Below are 19,547 nucleotides of genomic sequence, written 5' to 3'. Positions count from 1 at the left end.
CTGGTAGTCACCCTAACCATGGTCATCAATTCCTCAATGGTCCTTTCTTCATTCTTGTCAGGATCCTCCACGGGATCCTTCTCAGCAACAATCCCTTTTATAATAACATCCTTAATTGCTACATCCTTAATATGAACATCATCTGGTCACTCATTAGGACACTCTATCGGATCCACAATCTAATCTCTAATAAGTAATATAACATCATCGCGATGTTGCTCCTCAACCTCAGGGTTTGGAGTCCCGCTACCATATACGATAACGAACTACGCTTCTATCACGATATTTATAAGGGTTCCCATAAGGGTTTTAACTGTCTGTACTATGTTAGGTAGTCTGACTATGAACTTGGCAAGAGTTCTTATTATCTTAGTGAACTTCTTATCTTAACGTCGCATCATCTCTGAGGTTTATAACGCTTGGCTCTGATACCATTTCTGTAATACCCCCAAATCTGAGGTCAGGGATCGGGGTTGTCACGAGTTCCATTTCCCTTAATAACACCCTCTCTTAATAAACAACCAACTACTGCGTACTGTGACCCCACAATATACGCACAGACCAGGAGTTATAGTCTCAGAGATGAATATCATAAATAACACAAGTCATTTTATTCCACAATTATAAGTCATTACACCTCAAAAGGGTTTCTGAATAGGTTTACATAATCTTTTCCATTATTACAATTCGTAAATATACATAGGTCTGGTACATCAAAAATTGAAAGCCTAGCCTATTAGTAGTTCCTACCTCAGCTACATCGGCATCAACCCCTACAGGAAACTGCAGAACGATTCCTATCCGCTCGCGCATTGGGAGCTTGGTCATGTTCATCTTGTCTAGTTGTTGTTGTGTGATGAAAGAATAAAGCAAATGTGAGAAACAAGCCCACCAAAATAACATGTATAATAATTTACAATATATGAGCATTCTCATAGTACTCATGGAAGTCTTGATCAAGAAGAAATGAACCAAGTTCGATATCTTAATGCGCCAAAGTCGCAAAATATTTAGCATATATATACATATATACTTTTAAAATCTTTGAAATCATCTGACATGTATAATATACACAGCGTGCCAGTTTATAACTGTACAAAAATATCGTTGCAAGGTGATCTCATATATCTAACCTTGTATCAACGTTTTTCTGAAAATCTTTGTCATGCATAAGATAATCATTTACTAGATATAAGTTGAAAAAATGAAGTTACAAGATACTCCAATATACTTATATCTTTTCCGAATACTACTTGAACTACCACCGTTCAAGGTATAAATATTTCATCCAATAGATGAAGCTACAAGACAAAACTTGTATAGAATCAATCTTTGAAATATCTTCAAAATGAAATGAAGTTACGAGATACTTCATTTGATGAAAACATCATTTTGAAAACTCGACCCTGCCAACACTCAACAATCGCCCTGCCGTAGCCTTTCTATCGAAGTGCTCTGGGTAGTGTTGCAGAAATATCCAACTGGATAATGAACTCATTACGGGAGTTTGCCGCGCCAGGAAGATAACTCACGATGATCAGTTGCAATAGTGCAACCCCATAATTTTCTACATATAGAGGAGAACAGTCGGATTTACTTGTCGACCGAACTCTGGACTCCTAAGGAATGGACCGTCTTAGCGGAACTTCCGGGCCATTTGGGCCAATAAATAAGGTCGGGCCGGCACCACTCGACCACTTATGCCACTCCTAGTTTAGATGAAATCCATGACTCTGAAATGTAAAGATCGCCTCCCCATTCCCCAAGTAGGAACTTGTTGATACGACTCCACCAAGAAGTCTCATCTAATTGGAAAGAAAAACTTACCGATATTTCCCAGGCGATGCCTGTTAATGGATTAACTTATTCCAAGAATTTTACTTCCCGGGTGTTGGGTAAGTAATCAAAAACTTTATCAAAAAAATAACCTTGTAACGAATATAAAAATACATCACGGAGCCGGATCCCTCAGATTTTTGAGCGAGTATTTAAATCCCCTTCGAAAGGAAGATCTTAAATTTGTAAACGAGTTTTGGGATCCGCTCTAACTTTCAAAAATAGTTTTGATAAAGTTTGAAAATAATCTCTAGAAATATTTAAAGTAAAAATAATTTTATAGTATCAATCATTTTCTGAATACTTGGCGAATATTGACACAATATTCTTTAAGAAAATAAAGAATATTATTTAATAAAATAAGCGGAGTCATAAGTCCTCGAATGAATATTCAAACTAATATTCATTAAATAAAATAAGCGGAGTCATAAGTCCTCGAATGAATATTCATACTAATATTCATTAAATAAAAAAGCGGAGTCATAAGTCCTCGAATGAATATTCAACTAATATTCATAAAATAAAATAAGTGGAGTCATAAGTCCTCGAATGAATATTCAGACTAATTATCATTAAATAAAATAAGCAGAGTCATAAGTCCTCAAATGAATATTCAGACTAATATTCATTTATTAATAGAAATAAAATAAGTTTCTCCTAAACCGTACATCGGATCTAAGTGAACCACATACCAAAACGAAGCTTATGACACGATTTAGCTAAACATGGCAAAGTTACAGATTGTTCAGTGAGCTTTCTGTCCCGAACACTAAGTACAAGCAGTTGAATGAAAACGGGCATTACGACAGCTATGTTTACACGATTACCAATATTTATACTACTCCAATTGACCACCAACCAACCCATAATCATCAATACAACAAAACCTTATCTAAACCATACCACATTAGTCCGTAATCTCAAAGTTTTCCAACTCATTCAACCACACACATGATCTACTAACCATAACTTAAGATTCATTAACCAAAAACCAAGATTCAATTACCAAATCACTTCCAAATCAAACCAAACTACTAATAATCATAATCCATGCTTCTCATTCACAAAACCAACCATTAAACTTACTAACAAATAAAGTAAAGGCTAGGGTTTGAAGTTTATACCTTCCTTGGTGGGTGATAAGTTGCTAGGAAGCCTTAGGGAGCCTTGATCTAACGTTAAACAAGCTTAAATCTCACAAACAATCAAGAAAACACAAAGTTAGTTTCTTGAAGATACTATTCATCAAGAAATTTGATGAATTGATTAGCTATGTTAAACATGGAATCTTGAGCTCAAAATCATACCATAACTAAGTTTAGAAATATAGAATCCATGGAAACAAAACTCTTAATTTTTGAAGGTGTGGAGCTTGGACTTTGAAAATAAAATCCTTGTATTTTCATGAAAAAGTTGAGCCTAAATAATGGGGAGAGAATAAGATGAAGTGGTTTGGTCTTTGTGAATGATTTTACTTGTTGTTATTCAATTTTGCCAAAATATCTTGATAAAGTGATGACATCACTTGCTTATATCATTGCTTGCATTATTCCTTTGCCACATGTCATAATTTCATGGTATGAGGGTGTCTTTACTTACAACCACATGTTTTAGCTTCTCTTGGAAGCTTCCTTCCCATGCTACTTAACTCTCATTTTCGCTAATCGTTTGAGGGATCATATCCGGGATCTTATTACTTGGGCTTCCCTAAACCTTTCTTAATATTTTATATTCCTTAAATGATCCTCTCTTATAATCCTTGAATTGAAATATTTTTCATCATGTTACCTTATACTTAATTATGTCGGTATCTGGTGGATTTTCGGGAAAAAATCAAAGTGTCTGAATTCAAATTCTGGCGATCTTTACATACCCTCATATACATTATGGAGTGCTAATATGATCTCAGAGTATCCATTAAAGAACCCCTTCATAGGGTGGTCTGACAATTTTTATTAATCAGCAATATCAGCAAAAGCTACTATTCATCAGGGTTTTAAAAATTTCCAAAAATTGGGCTTATTACAGTTTATGTTGATGACATGTTAGTCAAGAGTTTGTTAAGGGATGATCAAATAACCATTTAAGGGAAGCCTTTGAGGTTGTGAGGTATCACAAAATGATGTTAAATCCTGCAAGTGTGCTTTCAGAGTGGAATCTGAAAAGTTTTTATGTTTGATGGTCTCTAAGAGGGGAATCGAGGCCAATCCTGATAAAATAAAGGCTATCCTAGACATGGAATCACCACGTTCCATAAAGGACGTTCAGAAACTCACTGGAAGAGTTGCAACTCTAGGACGTTTCATTTCCAAATCCGGAGATAAGTGCTTGCCATTCTTTAAATCCCTAAAGAAGGTTAAAGATTTTGAATGGACTGAGGAAAGCCATGAGGCATTTGAAGGACTGGAGAAATATATGGTTCAAGCCCCGTTGTTGGACAAGCCAACTCTGAATGAAACTTTGTACTTATACTTGACCGTTTCAGAAAATGCCTTGAGTGCTGTATTGGCTAAGGAGGAATTTGAAGTCCAGAAACCTGTATACTATGTTAGTAAAATTCCGCATGGAGCTGAGTTGAATTATTCAACTATTGAGAAGTTTGTTTTAGCCTTGGTGATGGATTTAAGGAAGTTGCGTCCTTACTTTCAGGCTCACAAAATTGAAGTGTTAACAAATCAGCCCTTAAGAAACATCATTCATAATCCCAAAGCTAGTGGGAGGTTGATTAAATGGGCAAAGGAATTGGGAGAATTCGACATCAAGTACAAGCCCCGAACGGCAATAAAAGCCCAGGCATTGGCTGACTTTGTGGTAGAATGTACCATACCTCACCAAGAAGTCGGGGGGCAGGAAGATACTATACCTCAAGAAACAGAAGATGATAAAGGAGACAAAGAAAAGGGCGTTAAAGAGAAGGAATAGTGGGTTCTCTATTTTGATGGAGCATCAAAAACAAATTCAAGTGGAACAGTGCTAGTTTTACAAAGCCCAGATAGGTTCCTGATTGAATATGCTATGAAGCTATACTTCCCAACTACAAATAATGAAGCTGAATATGAGGCTCTGATAGCTGGCCTTAGCCTAGCAGAAACATTGAGGGTCAAGAACTTGAAAGTATGTGGGGACTCAAAACTGGTCATATCCCAGGTCAAGGGAGAGTTTGAGGCAAGAGATGATACAATGTCTAAGTAAGTCCGCTTGGTAAGGGCTTTGAAGACTCAGTTCGATGAATGCCATGTTGAGCACATTCCTGAAAGAGATATGTCCTAAGTCCAATCATGTACGAGGATTTAGGAATAACTTTTATGTAATCTGTTTTGATTTTATTGATATTAATAAAAGACTTGTTTTGTTTTTTATTGTGGGCTCTATCTATTTAAATGTTTAAATAAGATATACCACAGTTTAGAGTAAAGCTTTTTATGGATTGTGATGAGATCACAATAATGAGACCTAAAAGATGATAACTCTAAACTTAAATAGTTCCTGGTCGTAGGATTACTAACTGGTAATTAATAATCCGCAAAGATCGGTCATACTATGCTTGCTTCATTATGAAGGATGTATGTTCTCATAGACATTTGTGTTGTGACACTATAGCTAGTATATAGGTGCTTATTATAGAATAAGTTTACTGAACATGACTCACACAGCTGAACAACTGATGGAGTTCACTCACGTGTCAGCAGTTGTTCACATAGTGATAGTTGTACAAGTATTCTTAGACTTGAGGTCATCATAGTCATCTTGTGTACACTGAACTATGCTTTGGTTTAGTTCTTAGTCTCAAGGGGCAATTATAAGGGCTCTACTGGGTATAGGAATTTGTACACGAAGATAGTGTATGACCAATAAAGGATCTACCCCTTCCAGTGTAGGAAGAGAATGTTCAATGCTGATCCACTTATGTTAGTTCAGGAATCTCTAGCCAGAATGAACGAAATTAGAAAGGAGTTTCTAATTTACATTAAATAGAACTAAGCATAGTGAATGGGAAAGCAAGTGATTAAATAAGATAGGCTTGACACAAGTTCCATGCCTTGTATTTAATCGTGACATTGCAGGGTAGAAGGAATTAATTGTACGGTAACTACTCACTGAATAGGTTCTTGGTATTCTAAGCAGTGAATTCGTATTATCCGGATAGTCGCGATATCCTGAGAAGTATCCCTCAGATGTAGAATAAATATGATTAATTAATTAATCATATTTAATGAATTAGAGAATTTCTATAAATAATGATAAAATAGTTTTATTATTATTTGTTTCTACTACCGGCTTAATATTGAACCTACAGGGTCACACCATAAAAGAGAATGATTTAATGGTGGAGGAATTAATTAATAATGGCTGATAATTATTTATTTATGAAATAAATAATTAATTGGCAAATTTAATAATTGATTAAATGAGATTTAATTGATTATAAATTAATTAAGAAAAGGTTCTTAATATTATTAATTAAGAATTTAATTTTTGGAAATTAAATCAAGAGAGAGAATTATTTCTAAAGTGTTTAGAAAAAGGATTAATAATTAAAAGGTGTTTTAATTATTAATGAGAATAATAAAGGGTTAATAATGTTAATATTTTATGGGAAAAGTTTCAGCTGAAAATGTTGCCTATAAATATACTATTATAAACACTATTTTTGCCTCAACCTAAAAATTTTACAAAACCCTAATTCTCTCCACCTCCTCCTTCTCCATTACATCGTTTTCTTGGTGGATACCGGTGGAGTGCTTCACATTTGAGGAGCAGCTGCTAAGGATCTCCGCTCGTGGTTCTTGGATCGCTATTAAAGATCTCCATCTTTCCATTAATGTAAAGCTTCTTAAGGTAAACATACTGAACTACGAATTAAATATTATTTTTCGCATGGATCCTGCGGAGGGTTTTGGTTTTTTTAAGATTTAAGTTTAGGTTTTCGCTACGTTTATGTGCTAAAAACCCTTCAATGGCATCAGAGCTACTTGCGAAAAGTTTTTAATTCGTTTATGTGTTTAACTGTTTTCGATATATGAGCATGTACGTGATTCGCCATGATTTGATGTTGATATAATATGTTTATATATCTATGGTTTTGAATATATGATATTCATGTGAGTTGTATAATCATAGGATGATTATGTAATATGTATATATACTGATATATACATGATTTATGTTTGTTCTAATTATGAGAATCATATTAGATACGGATTCTGAATTGGCTGTTGCAGATTTGCTAAAATCTGGGTCTGGTGTCCGATTTACGCAAACGAATACCCTATTCCATAGGTAAACGAGCGTCTGAACAAAACTGATAGCTAAAGTTATCGACTCGTCTGTAAGGCGTTTGACGTCGTTTACTGCCCGTAAATAGTGATTCTTGTTTTTCTGATTTGATTCTGATTTTTCTGATTTTTGTCATATTTTCTTTTTATGATTAGATCATGGATAATATGATATGTTAAGATCAGATTATGTGTTTTAACATGCTTTTATGTGTTGTATGAGCATGGTGGATGGTTATGGCCTTTCGACCTTAGTGTAATGGTTTTGGTTTTGGTTTTAAATACGACTTGCATGTCGTCAATCTTTGTAATCATAAATCTCGAATGTAACTCGAGTTATTCTTGTAAGTTCATTAGATTAGTTTTACTTTCAATCATGTAATGTAATTAAAGACTCAAGAAGGTTATCCAATGGAGGTGATACAAAGAAGAAGACTTATGTAATAAGTAGTTGTATTTATTTCCATCACCATATTAGATTGACCTTGATCTTTATCATGAGCTTGATAAAGATCACATAGGATGGGGCCATAACCAAACACATTTACTTTATTGCACTTTACATTTACTTGTTTATTTAATTTTATATATGAGATATATGCCTATGTTTACCATGCGATGATAGATTTAGGTGAACTTAATTGACATAAGGCGTTTGTTAGACAATCTAGTATAGTGAAATTGTTTCATGACCTCAATATAAATATTATGAATACGATCATGAGATTCTTGTGTTTATGAAACACGTAATTGAATATGAATTTTCAATATTGAGAGAAAGAATGATTCTGTCAACAATAGATTTCTATCTGTAAGAAAGGGTTATTAAGTGACGCCTCTTGACAATGCTCCACCCGATCTGGGAATCATCTGATTATCGATTATTGATTTGAAATATTTAATTTAAAAGGAAGAATCTCTTTATAATATGATTATGATTGTAACGTAATATAATCCCTCTAAAATTAAATAATATCAAGTAGTAATTGGCCAATGACACAACGGGCTTGTGTCGGTCAAAGCCTTCCAACATGGTAGAAAGTAGTTCTTATTTTTGAATCATTGTCTTTTCGTGCTACAGCCGAGGGCTTTGATTTCGAAATAAGAAATACTTGTCTATTACATAGAGATGTGTACATTGAATTAGAATCTAAAGGTCGTTACGTGCCACAGCCGTGGGCCGTTGGAGACTGATTCAATTGTATGAAATGTTGGGTTAGACTTGACTTAGAATATTAAGTTTGTCGTACCACAGCCGTGACTCAATTATTCAAGAGGCTAAAGTTATATTAGGGAATAACATAAGATGTAATTGACAAGAGTTGTCTGCCTATTGAACATCACATAACGTTTCGTGCCACAGCCGAGGTTGTGTGATGGAATGTAGGATCCCTATTCCCACTAGAATTATGAATGCTTAATTTTCACTTAGGGGTTGAATAAATTAGATAAACTAGTGGGAGACACTTATGAATAAAGACCCGATTCATATAGTGTTTTGAAATGAAATTGAATATTTGCTAAGTATTGTTATGTGTTTATCATTTACAGATTTATTATATTCATCATGTCTTCTGCACTATCACTCCGAAGCATACTAGATGCTCACAAGTTGACTGGTCCTAATTTAGCTGTTTGTTTTCACTGTAACAAGTTGGGGCACTGGAAGAGGAACTGCAAGGTTTACCTTGCAGAATTAAAGAAGAAGAAGGCTAATAAGACTACCGCTTCTGATTCAGGCATGTTCATGATCGAAGTTAATATGTCACTAGGTCAAATTTCTACTTGGGTATTAGATACCGCCTGTGGTTCTCATATTTGCAATTCGTTGCAAGGACTAAAGGGAAGTAGGACTCTTGAAAAAGATGAGGTGATTCTACGTATGGGCAATGGAGCAAGGGTTGCGGTCATATCTGTAGGATCATTTAGTTTACATATGCCTACGGGTAAGACTATTATTCTGAATAATTGTTATTACGTTCCCTCTATTGTGAGGAATATTGTTTCGATCCCTATGTTGGATTTTGATGGTTTTTCATTTATTATTAAGAATAATGAATGTTCTATCCTTAGAGATAATGTTCTTTATGGACGTGGTATTATAACTAATGGTCTGTATGTATAAGACGTAGAGCATGATTTACTTCAGATTGAACAAACTAATAAAAGAAAACGAGATGATGAAAATCTGACCTATTTATGGCACTGTAGGCTAGGTCATATTAGTGAAAATAGACTGCGGACATTGCATAAGGAAGGGTTACTTGACCCCTTTGATTTTGAATCATATCCTACATGCGAGTCTTGTCTATTGGGTAAAATGACCAAATCTCCATTTAGTGGACATGGAGAGAGGGCTGCAGATTTGCTAGGATTGGTACACACAGATGTATGTGGACCAATGTCTACGCAAGCCATGGGTGGATTTTCATACTTCATTACTTGCATAGATGATCGATCTAGATTCGGATATGTGTATTTGATGAAACACAAGTCTGAAGCCTTTGAAAAGTTCAAAGAATATAAACATGAAGTGGAGAAACAAACCAAACACAGTATTATAACTCTTCGATCAGATCGAGGTGGTGAATACTTGAATGGAGAGTTTCTAGATTATCTCAAAGAAAATGGTATAGTCTCCCAGTAGACTCCTCCATATACTCTACAGTTGAATGGGGTATCTGAAAGGAGAAATCAAACTTTGTTAGACATGGTTTGGTCCATGATGAGCTATGCGAATCTTCCAGTATTCCTATTGGGTTATACATTGGAAACCTCAGTATATTTACTGAATAAGGTGCCTTCCAAATCTGTTCCTCAAACACCATATGAGATATGGAAAGAAAGGAAACCGAGTCTTAAACACGTTAAGATTTGGGGATGTCCAGCTTATGTCAAGAAAGTTGACCCAGATAAGCTGGAATCTCGATCCGTAAAATGTAATTTTGTGGGATATCCTAAAGAGATTTTGGGGTATTATTTTTACACCGATCATCGGGTGTTTGTCTCCAGACATGCTACCTTCTTGGAAAAGGAGTTTATCCTTGAAGGAAACAGTGGGAGCAAAATTGAACTTGATGAAGTTCAAGAAGTACAAACTACTACGGATCAAATGGAAACACCTGTTCAGACTGAACAACCTTCTGTGGAATAGCCCATTCGTAGGACAGGGAGAGTGTCTCGCCAACCTGAGAGGTATTATGGCCTTGTCATTGAGAATGGAAATGAGTTGTTAATCATTGATGATGACGACCATGTGACCTAGAATGAGGCTATGAGTAGTGTTGACTCAGAGAAATGGCATAGTGCCATGAAATCCGAAATGGAATCTATGTATACCAACCAAGTATGGACTCTGATTGAAGCACCTGAAGGTGTTAAGCCTATTGGGTGCAAGTGGGTATACAAGAGAAAGATTGGAGCAGATGGCCAGGTGGAGACCTATAAGGCCAGGCTCGTGGCAAAAGGATTCAAACAAAGGCAAGGGATTGACTTTGATGAAACTTTTTCGCCTGTAGCCCTGTTAAATTCAATTCGGATTTTGCTTGCGATTGCTGCTTACTACGACTATGAGATCTGGAAAATGGACGTGAAAATGGCCTTCCTCAATGGGGAACTTGAGGAGGAAGTGTATATGACACAGCCAGAGGGTTTTCTTTCCAAGAGAAATGAACACCTAGTGTATAAGCTGCTGCAAACCATATATGGTTTAAGGCAAGCTTCTCGTAGATGGAACATCCGTTTTGATGAGAGAATCAAAGAGTTTGGTTTTATTAAAAACATAGATGAACCATGTGTCTACAAGAAGGTTAGTGGGAGCGCGGTAACATTTCTTGTATTGTATGTGGATGACATACTTCTTATAGGAAATGATATACCGATGCTACAATCAGTCAAAGTATGGCTATCAAAGAACTTCACCATGAAGGACTTGGGAGAAGCATCCTACATTCTCGGTATGAAGATCTATAGAGATAGATCTAGAAGAATGATAGGTCTTACCCAGGGTACATACATCCAGAAAGTTTTTAAAAGGTTTAGCATGGAAAACTCCAAAAGAGGTCTCATACCGATGAACCATGGAGTGTCCCTTTCCGAAAAAATGTCTCCTAAGACACCTGAGGAAAGAGAGCGTATGAGTAAGATTCCTTATGCTTCAGCAATAGGATCTATCATGTACGCGATGTTGTATACAAGGTCTGATGTTGCTTATTCAGTTAGTGTGACGAGCAGATATCAGTCCAATCCAGGTGAAGACCACTGAAAAGCAGTGAAAAACATCCTTTAGTACTTGCGAAGGACTCAAGACATTTTTCTTGTTTTTGGTGGTGAATCTGAGTTGAAAATAGAGGGTTATACTGACTCTAGTTTTCAATCAAAAAGTGATAGCAAATCCATGTTAGGGTACGTGTTTACTCTGAATGGTGGTGCGATTAGTTGGAAGAGTTCCAAACAGTCTACAACGGCTGACTCCACAGCGGAAGCAGAATATATAGCTGCAAGTGAGCCTGCAAAAGAAGCCGTTTGGATGAGGAAATTTGTTTCTGAGTTGGGAGTTATTCCTAGCGTTGAAGATCCTATTGTGTTATATTGTGATAACAACGCAGCAATAGCACAAGCCAAGGAACCTAGGTCTTATAAAAATTCCAAACATGTCCTGTGGCGCTTTCATCTGATTAGGGAGATTGTTGAAAGAGGAGATGTCAACGTCAAGAGAGATGACACACATAACAACGTAGCAGACCCGCTCACAAAGCCACTTTCTCAAAGTCACTTTGATCGTCATAAAGACAAGATGGGTATTAGATACCAGAGTGATTGGTTTTAGTACAAGTGGGAGATTGAAAGAGATATGTCCTAAGTCCAATCATGTATGAGGATTTAGGAATAACTTTTATGTAATCTGTTTTGATTTCATTGATATTAATAAAAGACTTGTTTTGTTTTTTATTGTGGGCTTTATCTATTTAAATGTTTAAATAAGATATACCACAATTTAGAGTAAAGCTTTTTATGGATTGTGATGAGATCATAATAATGAGACCTAAAAGATGATAACTCTAAACTTAAATAGTTCCTAGTCGTTGGATTACTAACTGGTAATTAATAATCCGCAAAGATCGGTACATACTATGCTTTCTTCATTATGAAGGATGTCTGTTTTCATAGACATTTGTCTTGTGACACTATAGCTAGTATGTAGGTGCTTATTATAGAATAAGTTCACTGAACATGACTCACACAGCTGAACAACTGATGGAGTTCCCTCACGTGTCAGCAGTTGTTCACATAGTGATAGTTGTACAAGTATTCTTAGACTTAAGGTCATCATAGTCATCTTGTGTACAATGAACTATGCTTTGGTTTAGTTCTTAGTCTCAAGGGACAATTATAAGGGCTCTACTGGTATAGGAATTTGTACACGAAGATAGTGTATGATCAATAAAGGATCTACCCCTTCCAGTGTAGGAAGAGAATGTTCAATGCTGATCCACTTATGTTAGTTCAGAAATCTCTGGCCAGAGTGAAAGAAATTAGAAAGGAGTTTCTAATTTACATTAAATAGAACTAAGCATAGTGAATGGGAAAGAAAGTGATTAAATAAGATAGGCTTGACACAAGTTCCATGCCTTATATTTAATCATGACATTGCAGGGTAAAAGATATTAATTGTACGGTAACTACTCACTGAATAGGTTCTTGGTATTCTAAGTAGTGAATTCGTATTAGCCGGATAGTCGCGATATGCTGAGAAGTATCCCTCACGATGTAGAATATATATGATTAATTAATCATATTTAATGAATTAGAGAATTTATATAAATAATGATAAAATATTTTTATTATTATTTATTTCTACTATCGGCTTAATATTGAACCTACAGGGTCACACCATAAAAGAGAATAATTTAATGGTGGAGGAATTAATTAATAATGGCTGATAATTATTTATTTATGAAATAAATAATTAATTGGCAAATTTAATAATTGATTAAATGAGATTTAATAGATTATAAATTAATTAAGAAAAGGTTCTTAATATTATTAATTAAGAATTTAATTTTTGGAAATTAAATCTAGAGAGAGAATTATTTCTAAAGTGTTTAGAATAAGGATTAATAATTAAAAGGTATTTTAATTATTAATGAGAATAATAAAGGGTTAATAATAATAATATTTTATGGGAAAATTTTCAGCTGAAAATTTTGCTTATAAATATACTATTATAAACCCTATTTTTGCCTCAACCTAAAAATTTTACAAAACCCTAATTCTCTCCACCTCCTCCTTCTCCATTACATCGTTGTCTTGGTGGATACCGGTGGAGTGCTTCACACTTGAAGAGCAACTGCTAAGGATCTCCGCTCGTGGTTCTTGGATCGCTATTAAAGACCTCCATCTTTCCATTAATGTAAAGCTTCTTAAGGTAAACATACTAAACTACGAATTAAATATTATTTTTCGCATGGATCCTGCGGAGGGTTTCGGTTTTTTTAAGATTTAAGTTTACGTTTTCGCTGCGTTTATGTGCTAAAAACCCTTCAATTCCAAGGGAGGAAAATACTAAGGCAGATGCGTTGTCTAAGTTCGCTTCATTAGAGATAGAAAAAAGTTCTGGAAGCGTATACTTCCGTATTTTAAAAACACAGAGCATTGATGTTAAGCTTGTAGTCCCTATAGGGCTGGGGACATCATGGATAAATCTCATTAAGGCCCACATTCAAACTGGCTGGCTGCCAAATAATGTGATTGAAGCACGGAAATTGACAGTTCGAGGACTGAGGTATTCCTTGATCGATGGAATTCTGTATAAAAGATCTTATGTGGTTCCTTACTTAAGATATCTCATGCCTGATGAGGCACACATGGCCATCGAAGAAGTACATAAAGGTATATGTGGGCAACACTTGGGGGGCAGAGCACCGGCTCATAAGATAACCCGTTTAGGCTTTTATTGGCCAGAGATGATAGTTGTTGTAGATTGGAAGTTGGAAACGAATATAAAAGGGGCGGTTTCTCGACGGTCGTGTAATGTTATTACCTGGGACACCATCTCCCCTTTTCTTTTTAAGTGTGATCATTGTCAGAAATATGCACGGGTTATTCGACAACCTCCCGAGATGTTGACTTCCATCAACTATCCCATCCCCTTTTCCATGTGGGGGATGGATATACTTAGGCCTTTCCTCATGACCACGACACAAAGGAAGTTCCTAATTGTAGCTATTGATTATTTTACTAAGTGGATTGAAGCTAAACCTTTAGCCAAGATCACAACCAAGTAGGTTGCACAATTCCTCTGGGAAAACATCATGTGCGGATAGGGAATTCCTCGAATCTTGGTAATCGACAATGGAACACAGTTCAATAATGAAGAGTTCAGAAAGTATTGTGAAGAGAACGAAATTGATTTGAGGTTCAACTCCATTTCTCACCCCCAAGCTAATTGGCAAGCAGAGGTTGCAAATCACATCATTTTAAATGGTTTAAAGAAGAGGATTGAGAAATCCCAAAACATTTGGGTGGATGAAGTACTGCCAATACTCCGGGCTTATAGAACCACGAGTAGAGTTACTACAGGAGCAACACCATTCATGTTGACATATGGGGAAGAAGCAGTAGTTCCTTTAGAAATATCACATTCGTCTCCCAGAATTCAAGTGTACAACGCTGAGGAAAATGAGGAAGGGAAAAGGTTAGACTTGGATTTAATAGATGAAGTACGTGATGCAGCACACACAAAGATCGTGGAATATCAGAAAAAAGCCTCTTTTTATTACAACCTAAGGGTGAAAGAAAGATTCTTTAAACAAGGGGATCTAGTTCTAAGAAAGGTGGAAGCCTCTGGAGTAGGGCAGAATGGTAAGCTCTCCCCAAATTAGGAAGGGCCTTATAAAGTTAAGAGCGTTCAAGGGAGATGTACTTACAAGTTGGAAACCATGGATGGGGAAGAAATACCCCGGACTTGGCATGCACAAAACTGAAGGTTTACTACCTATAGCTTATACATACTATAGTGGTAACAAGGTTGAAAAGCGCCTTGAAGCTTTGCTTGCTTAGGATTTCACATGTTAGTTTTATAAGACTATTATTTCAAACTCTAGTTCTACGAAGAATTGTGTAAGGGATGGATCCCAAGAGATTATAATTTATGAAGTTTACATAAAATTATCTTAGAATTGTTTGGTTCCTTATGCATGGTTGAGTTTGTTTATCTATTTTAGTACAAGTATGGAAAAATGAAAGGGAAAGCTATGGAAAGGCGAATAAACTATCTAACTCCCACACAATAGTACAAGTACTCAGGACAAATGGCAAAAAAGAGCAAACAAACAACTAAGGTAAATAACCAAACAAACCACTAAGATAAAATATAAATAATCCCCGAAGGGAAATGAGTTCAAATTACAATAAGTTAAAAAGAACAACAAACATAAAAACTGAAAACACTACTCCTCCATGTGGGAGCCTTCCTTCCCCTGCTCCTTTTCAGCATCTCCCTTCTCAGCATCAGCAGAAGTCTCAGCATCCTTCACGGGAGAAGCAGGAGGAGTGGTATTGCTGAGATCCAGGATACGATCATCAGTCTGAGGAGATTTGAAGAGAGCATCCAAGCTATCATCTGTCTGTGGCTGCTCAGGACTTATAAAGTCTGTAATATCTGGGATATATCGTGTAATTATTTTTTCTAAATAAATAATTAATATATGTGTTCAATATCTATTCTGTGAATTAATTGTTAAGTGTTATATGTGTTTGGATGTTTAAAAATATTATTAATTGAGTATTTTAATTTTTATATGTCCAAAATAAAATATAGATAATTGTCATATCTTCCTAATTATTTTTATGCTGATTTATGGATTTATAAGGATCATATGAAATTTATAAAATCTTTTTCCGAGTATTTAAAATCTATTTTATAAAAACCGGAACCAATCGACGTCATCCGTTGTTACGTTTTTGGAACCCGAAACTCTTCCGAGAACTCCTTCCTAACCTAATTGTAATATTCCGAGCATATTCCATGTTTCGACTTTTTCGATCCGGCGTACGGTTTGTCCTGCGCGGGTCCCGGCGCAACATTTTCGATACAATATTCGTTTCGGTAAATCAATAAAACTCGTATTTTCGATAAACGAGAGCTTTTTATTAAACTATCCCAATTATCACCCCGTAGTACGTGTAACCAGGCACTGAGACCAAGACCGCAGTACAAATTGTACTGGTTTGGATAATTATCCCGAAAACCGATACCGTTTGGATCAGTTTTTATAAATAAATGTACCGTTTTATATCTGGAATGATCCAACGGGATACTAATTTTCCGTAATTATAAATAGCCTTTACCGTATTTTATTACGTATCAAAAATCATTTGCAGTCAGTAATTATATAAATTTCCAGAGAAAATTCATATATTCATAAACCTTTCTGAGAATCAAACCAACAATCAGAGGTGTTACCGGAGTCCGTTTGAAAAGCTCGAGTACTCAATCCAAAGGTCTTGAGGTGTTCTATCAGATTCTGTGTCCTGAATCACTGCAGAAATCAAGGTTTATTTTCTGAAAAATTATTTATTTTCGAATTAATTTTATGAAAAATATGAATTTTTGTTCGGATGATTGTTTGTATGATTTGATGCTTGCATGTTGTAGAGCTTGTTTTCCTGATGATTTTCATATGTCATACGTCTAATTTGGAGTTCAATAACATGTTCAAAATTGAGTTTGATTTTTGAATTTTGAAATTAGGGTTTATAACCTATATGAATGTTTTCAATTGAAATTTGAGGGTTTTTGATTTAGGGGTTGTTAGCTATTGATTTATAGTGGATTATGTTCCTTATGAAATTTGCAATCGATTGGTATATAGCTCGTTAACAGAGGATGTCTGAATCGAAGGGAGTTGTGTTTTGAAAATTCCCGATATTCGCCGAAAACCGGCGATGTTCTTGGCCATTTTCCGGCCAGAACAGGGATGATTGTTATGTTTTGATTGCATGAATCAATTCCTGGTTGCCTGAAGATCATATCTGGAGCTTGTGGTGGGGTGAGGATGCCGGGAATGTATTCTCCGGCCATCCCCGAAGTTTTTCCGGCGACCCCTGTAACATTACAGTTTAGTACCTGAATTATTGGGGAAGAAACAGTTAGGTCCCTGAACTTTCCAGAATTTGCAAAAATAGGATTCCTGTTTTAAAAATATTCAAAAATCATATTTCCTATTTATTTTAATTATAAAAATTTGATTTTAATTTCTGAAAATTCCAAAAATTATTATTTTAATTCCAAAAATTATATTTAATTGAAAAATAAATCTGAATTAATTAGTTAATTAATTTCAGTTAATTTTTAATTGATTAATTAGTCAATTAATTCAAAAATTAATTGATTAATTGATTTAATTAATTATTAATTGATTTTAATTAATTATTTAATTAGATTTAATTATTTAAAAATTTCGTAAAATAGTTTCGAGCTTTAAAATATTATTTTAAATTGTTTTCAAGGCTCGATAATTATAATGAAATTGTTTTGAAGCCAGAATTGGCCAACCGAACCCTGTTTATTACCCCAATATTGATCTAACGACCCATTTTAATTCCGAAAAATGTTTAAAAAAAGCATTTTAAATACCAGAAAGCTTATTTATGACCCGAGATTTATTTATAAATGATATATTATTGATTATGTGACGTGCTATGTGTTATATGTGACTTGTTGGTTAACTTTCGGTCTGTATATTCGATATTTACTTGTGTATTGCGTATCTTTCAATCCGTTAATCGGATTTGGGTGAAACGAAGGGTAGATAGAAGTATGTGTCGAATAGAATCATATGAGTTAAATATTGGTAGATGCTTATGATATATGAGCAGAAGAGGCTAGGCATAGGAAAGGGAAACAGATAGTCAAGGAGTAAAACAGTGGTGATTGAGAGCAAGTGCAGTGTAGTAAGCTAGTACCAGGCAAGTGTTCTGAACTTTCTCGAGATATTGTAGTAATTGATATTCCTGTTTTATATTGCAAGTGCTTTGAAGCACTGAACCCTAAACCTTGATTCCAGTTATTGATCTTGAGCCGTAAACCTGATTCTTTCTAGACCATTGATTGTTGTACACCCAAATACGAACCTCAAATATACGATACTACTCCACAAATACATACAAACTAAATATTAAACATTTAACCAGATTGCTTACACGTTCAAACCATTGTATCTTATGCTTTGAAAGACCAAATCCTTGAAACTTGAAATGTTGATTCCTTTGTTACCCAATTATTTCATTACCTAACAGCCAAGCTTTGAAAATGCCATATGGATCTTTATACAGATTGAAACCATTTTCATTATTGAACGTCCAATGTTGTTAATGATCATGTTTATTGTTTATTACTGCTTATTCTGTTATTATGGTAGAATTGGATTGTTTTTATAAAATTGTGGACCAGATTCGTGGTCAGACCATATAATGGTCAAGTTAGGCCAATGTGTGCCTTGGATCCAGTAGTTAGAGCAGTGCTGTGTGCTCTGCTCGGGGTTAGTGCATGACTGATCAGCAGCCTAACCTTGGTTTTTAAAATGGAAATATAATATCCAATTCTAAATCATAATCCATTGTTCACTTGATATCCTATCCATATATTCCTGATGATCATTATTCTCAGTTTTGTCATTGTGACTTGCTGAGCTAGTTAGCTCATTTGTGCGATGTTGTTTATGTTCTTTTCCAGTTAAGAAGGAACCGGTTGGTACCGAGGATCCCCAGTCCAGCGCGAGAGCTAGGGGTTCAGGTTGATCGAGTTGAGCTAGTAGGCTTCTTTTGGAATAATTTTAAGTTTGTAAAAAGTTTGTAATAATGTTTAATACTCAGTTCTGAGTTGGATAGTTGGGATTTGAACGGTTTGTAATATAAGTAAGTGTGGTTGGCTTGTATGCATACTTTAACCTGTTGCGATCCGTGGTAGTTGGTAAATAGGGTCACTGCATATTATTATTATTATCTTTATTATTTTTATAAGCAGGTTATAAATAGTGTGTGTGTGGACCCCAAACTTCTGACCCGGGTTTGGAGGGTGCCATAGGTTTGGTATCAGAGCTACAGGTTGTAAGTCACTGACGCAAGTCTAGGTTGACGGGAATGGATAGAGGGTTAGTATTAGAAGTAAGGAATAGAAAGATAGAACGTCGAGAGGTTGAGTGCTTCGGTATAACAGGTATTAGTGTAATTCATGTTATGGTTCGAGATTCTTATATTGCGATATGATTTCAGATAGCAGCGATGGCCGACTCTTTTATTCCCGTATCAGTTGATCACTCAGAGCCTTCAGTTGGAGGACCGTCTTCGAAACCACGTCCTGTTATTCCACCAGTGTTGGCTATACTACCTCCACCTGTGTTGCAGCCCGTACCATTGCAGGTTATTCCACCT

At 35.4% G+C, this 19,547-nt stretch overlaps 1 protein-coding gene across 1 annotated transcript; it reads left to right on the top strand.

Moving 5' to 3' along the window:
• Positions 1-4,071: 4,071 nt before the first annotated feature.
• On the top strand, positions 4,072-14,995 carry LOC141674445 (uncharacterized). The gene is made up of 2 exons (XM_074481154.1): positions 4,072-4,383; positions 14,438-14,995. Exons 1-2 carry the CDS (start codon positions 4,072-4,074, stop codon positions 14,993-14,995), a joined length of 870 nt encoding a protein of 289 aa, XP_074337255.1.
• The last annotated feature ends 4,552 nt before the right edge of the window (positions 14,996-19,547 follow it).

The sequence above is a fragment of the Apium graveolens genome, chromosome 7 (assembly GCF_009905375.1).
Source record: "Apium graveolens cultivar Ventura chromosome 7, ASM990537v1, whole genome shotgun sequence".
NCBI classification, from domain to species: Eukaryota; Viridiplantae; Streptophyta; class Magnoliopsida; order Apiales; family Apiaceae; genus Apium; species Apium graveolens.
Note: the sequence above shows the minus strand (reverse complement) of the source record. Positions and strands in the feature narration are given on the sequence as shown.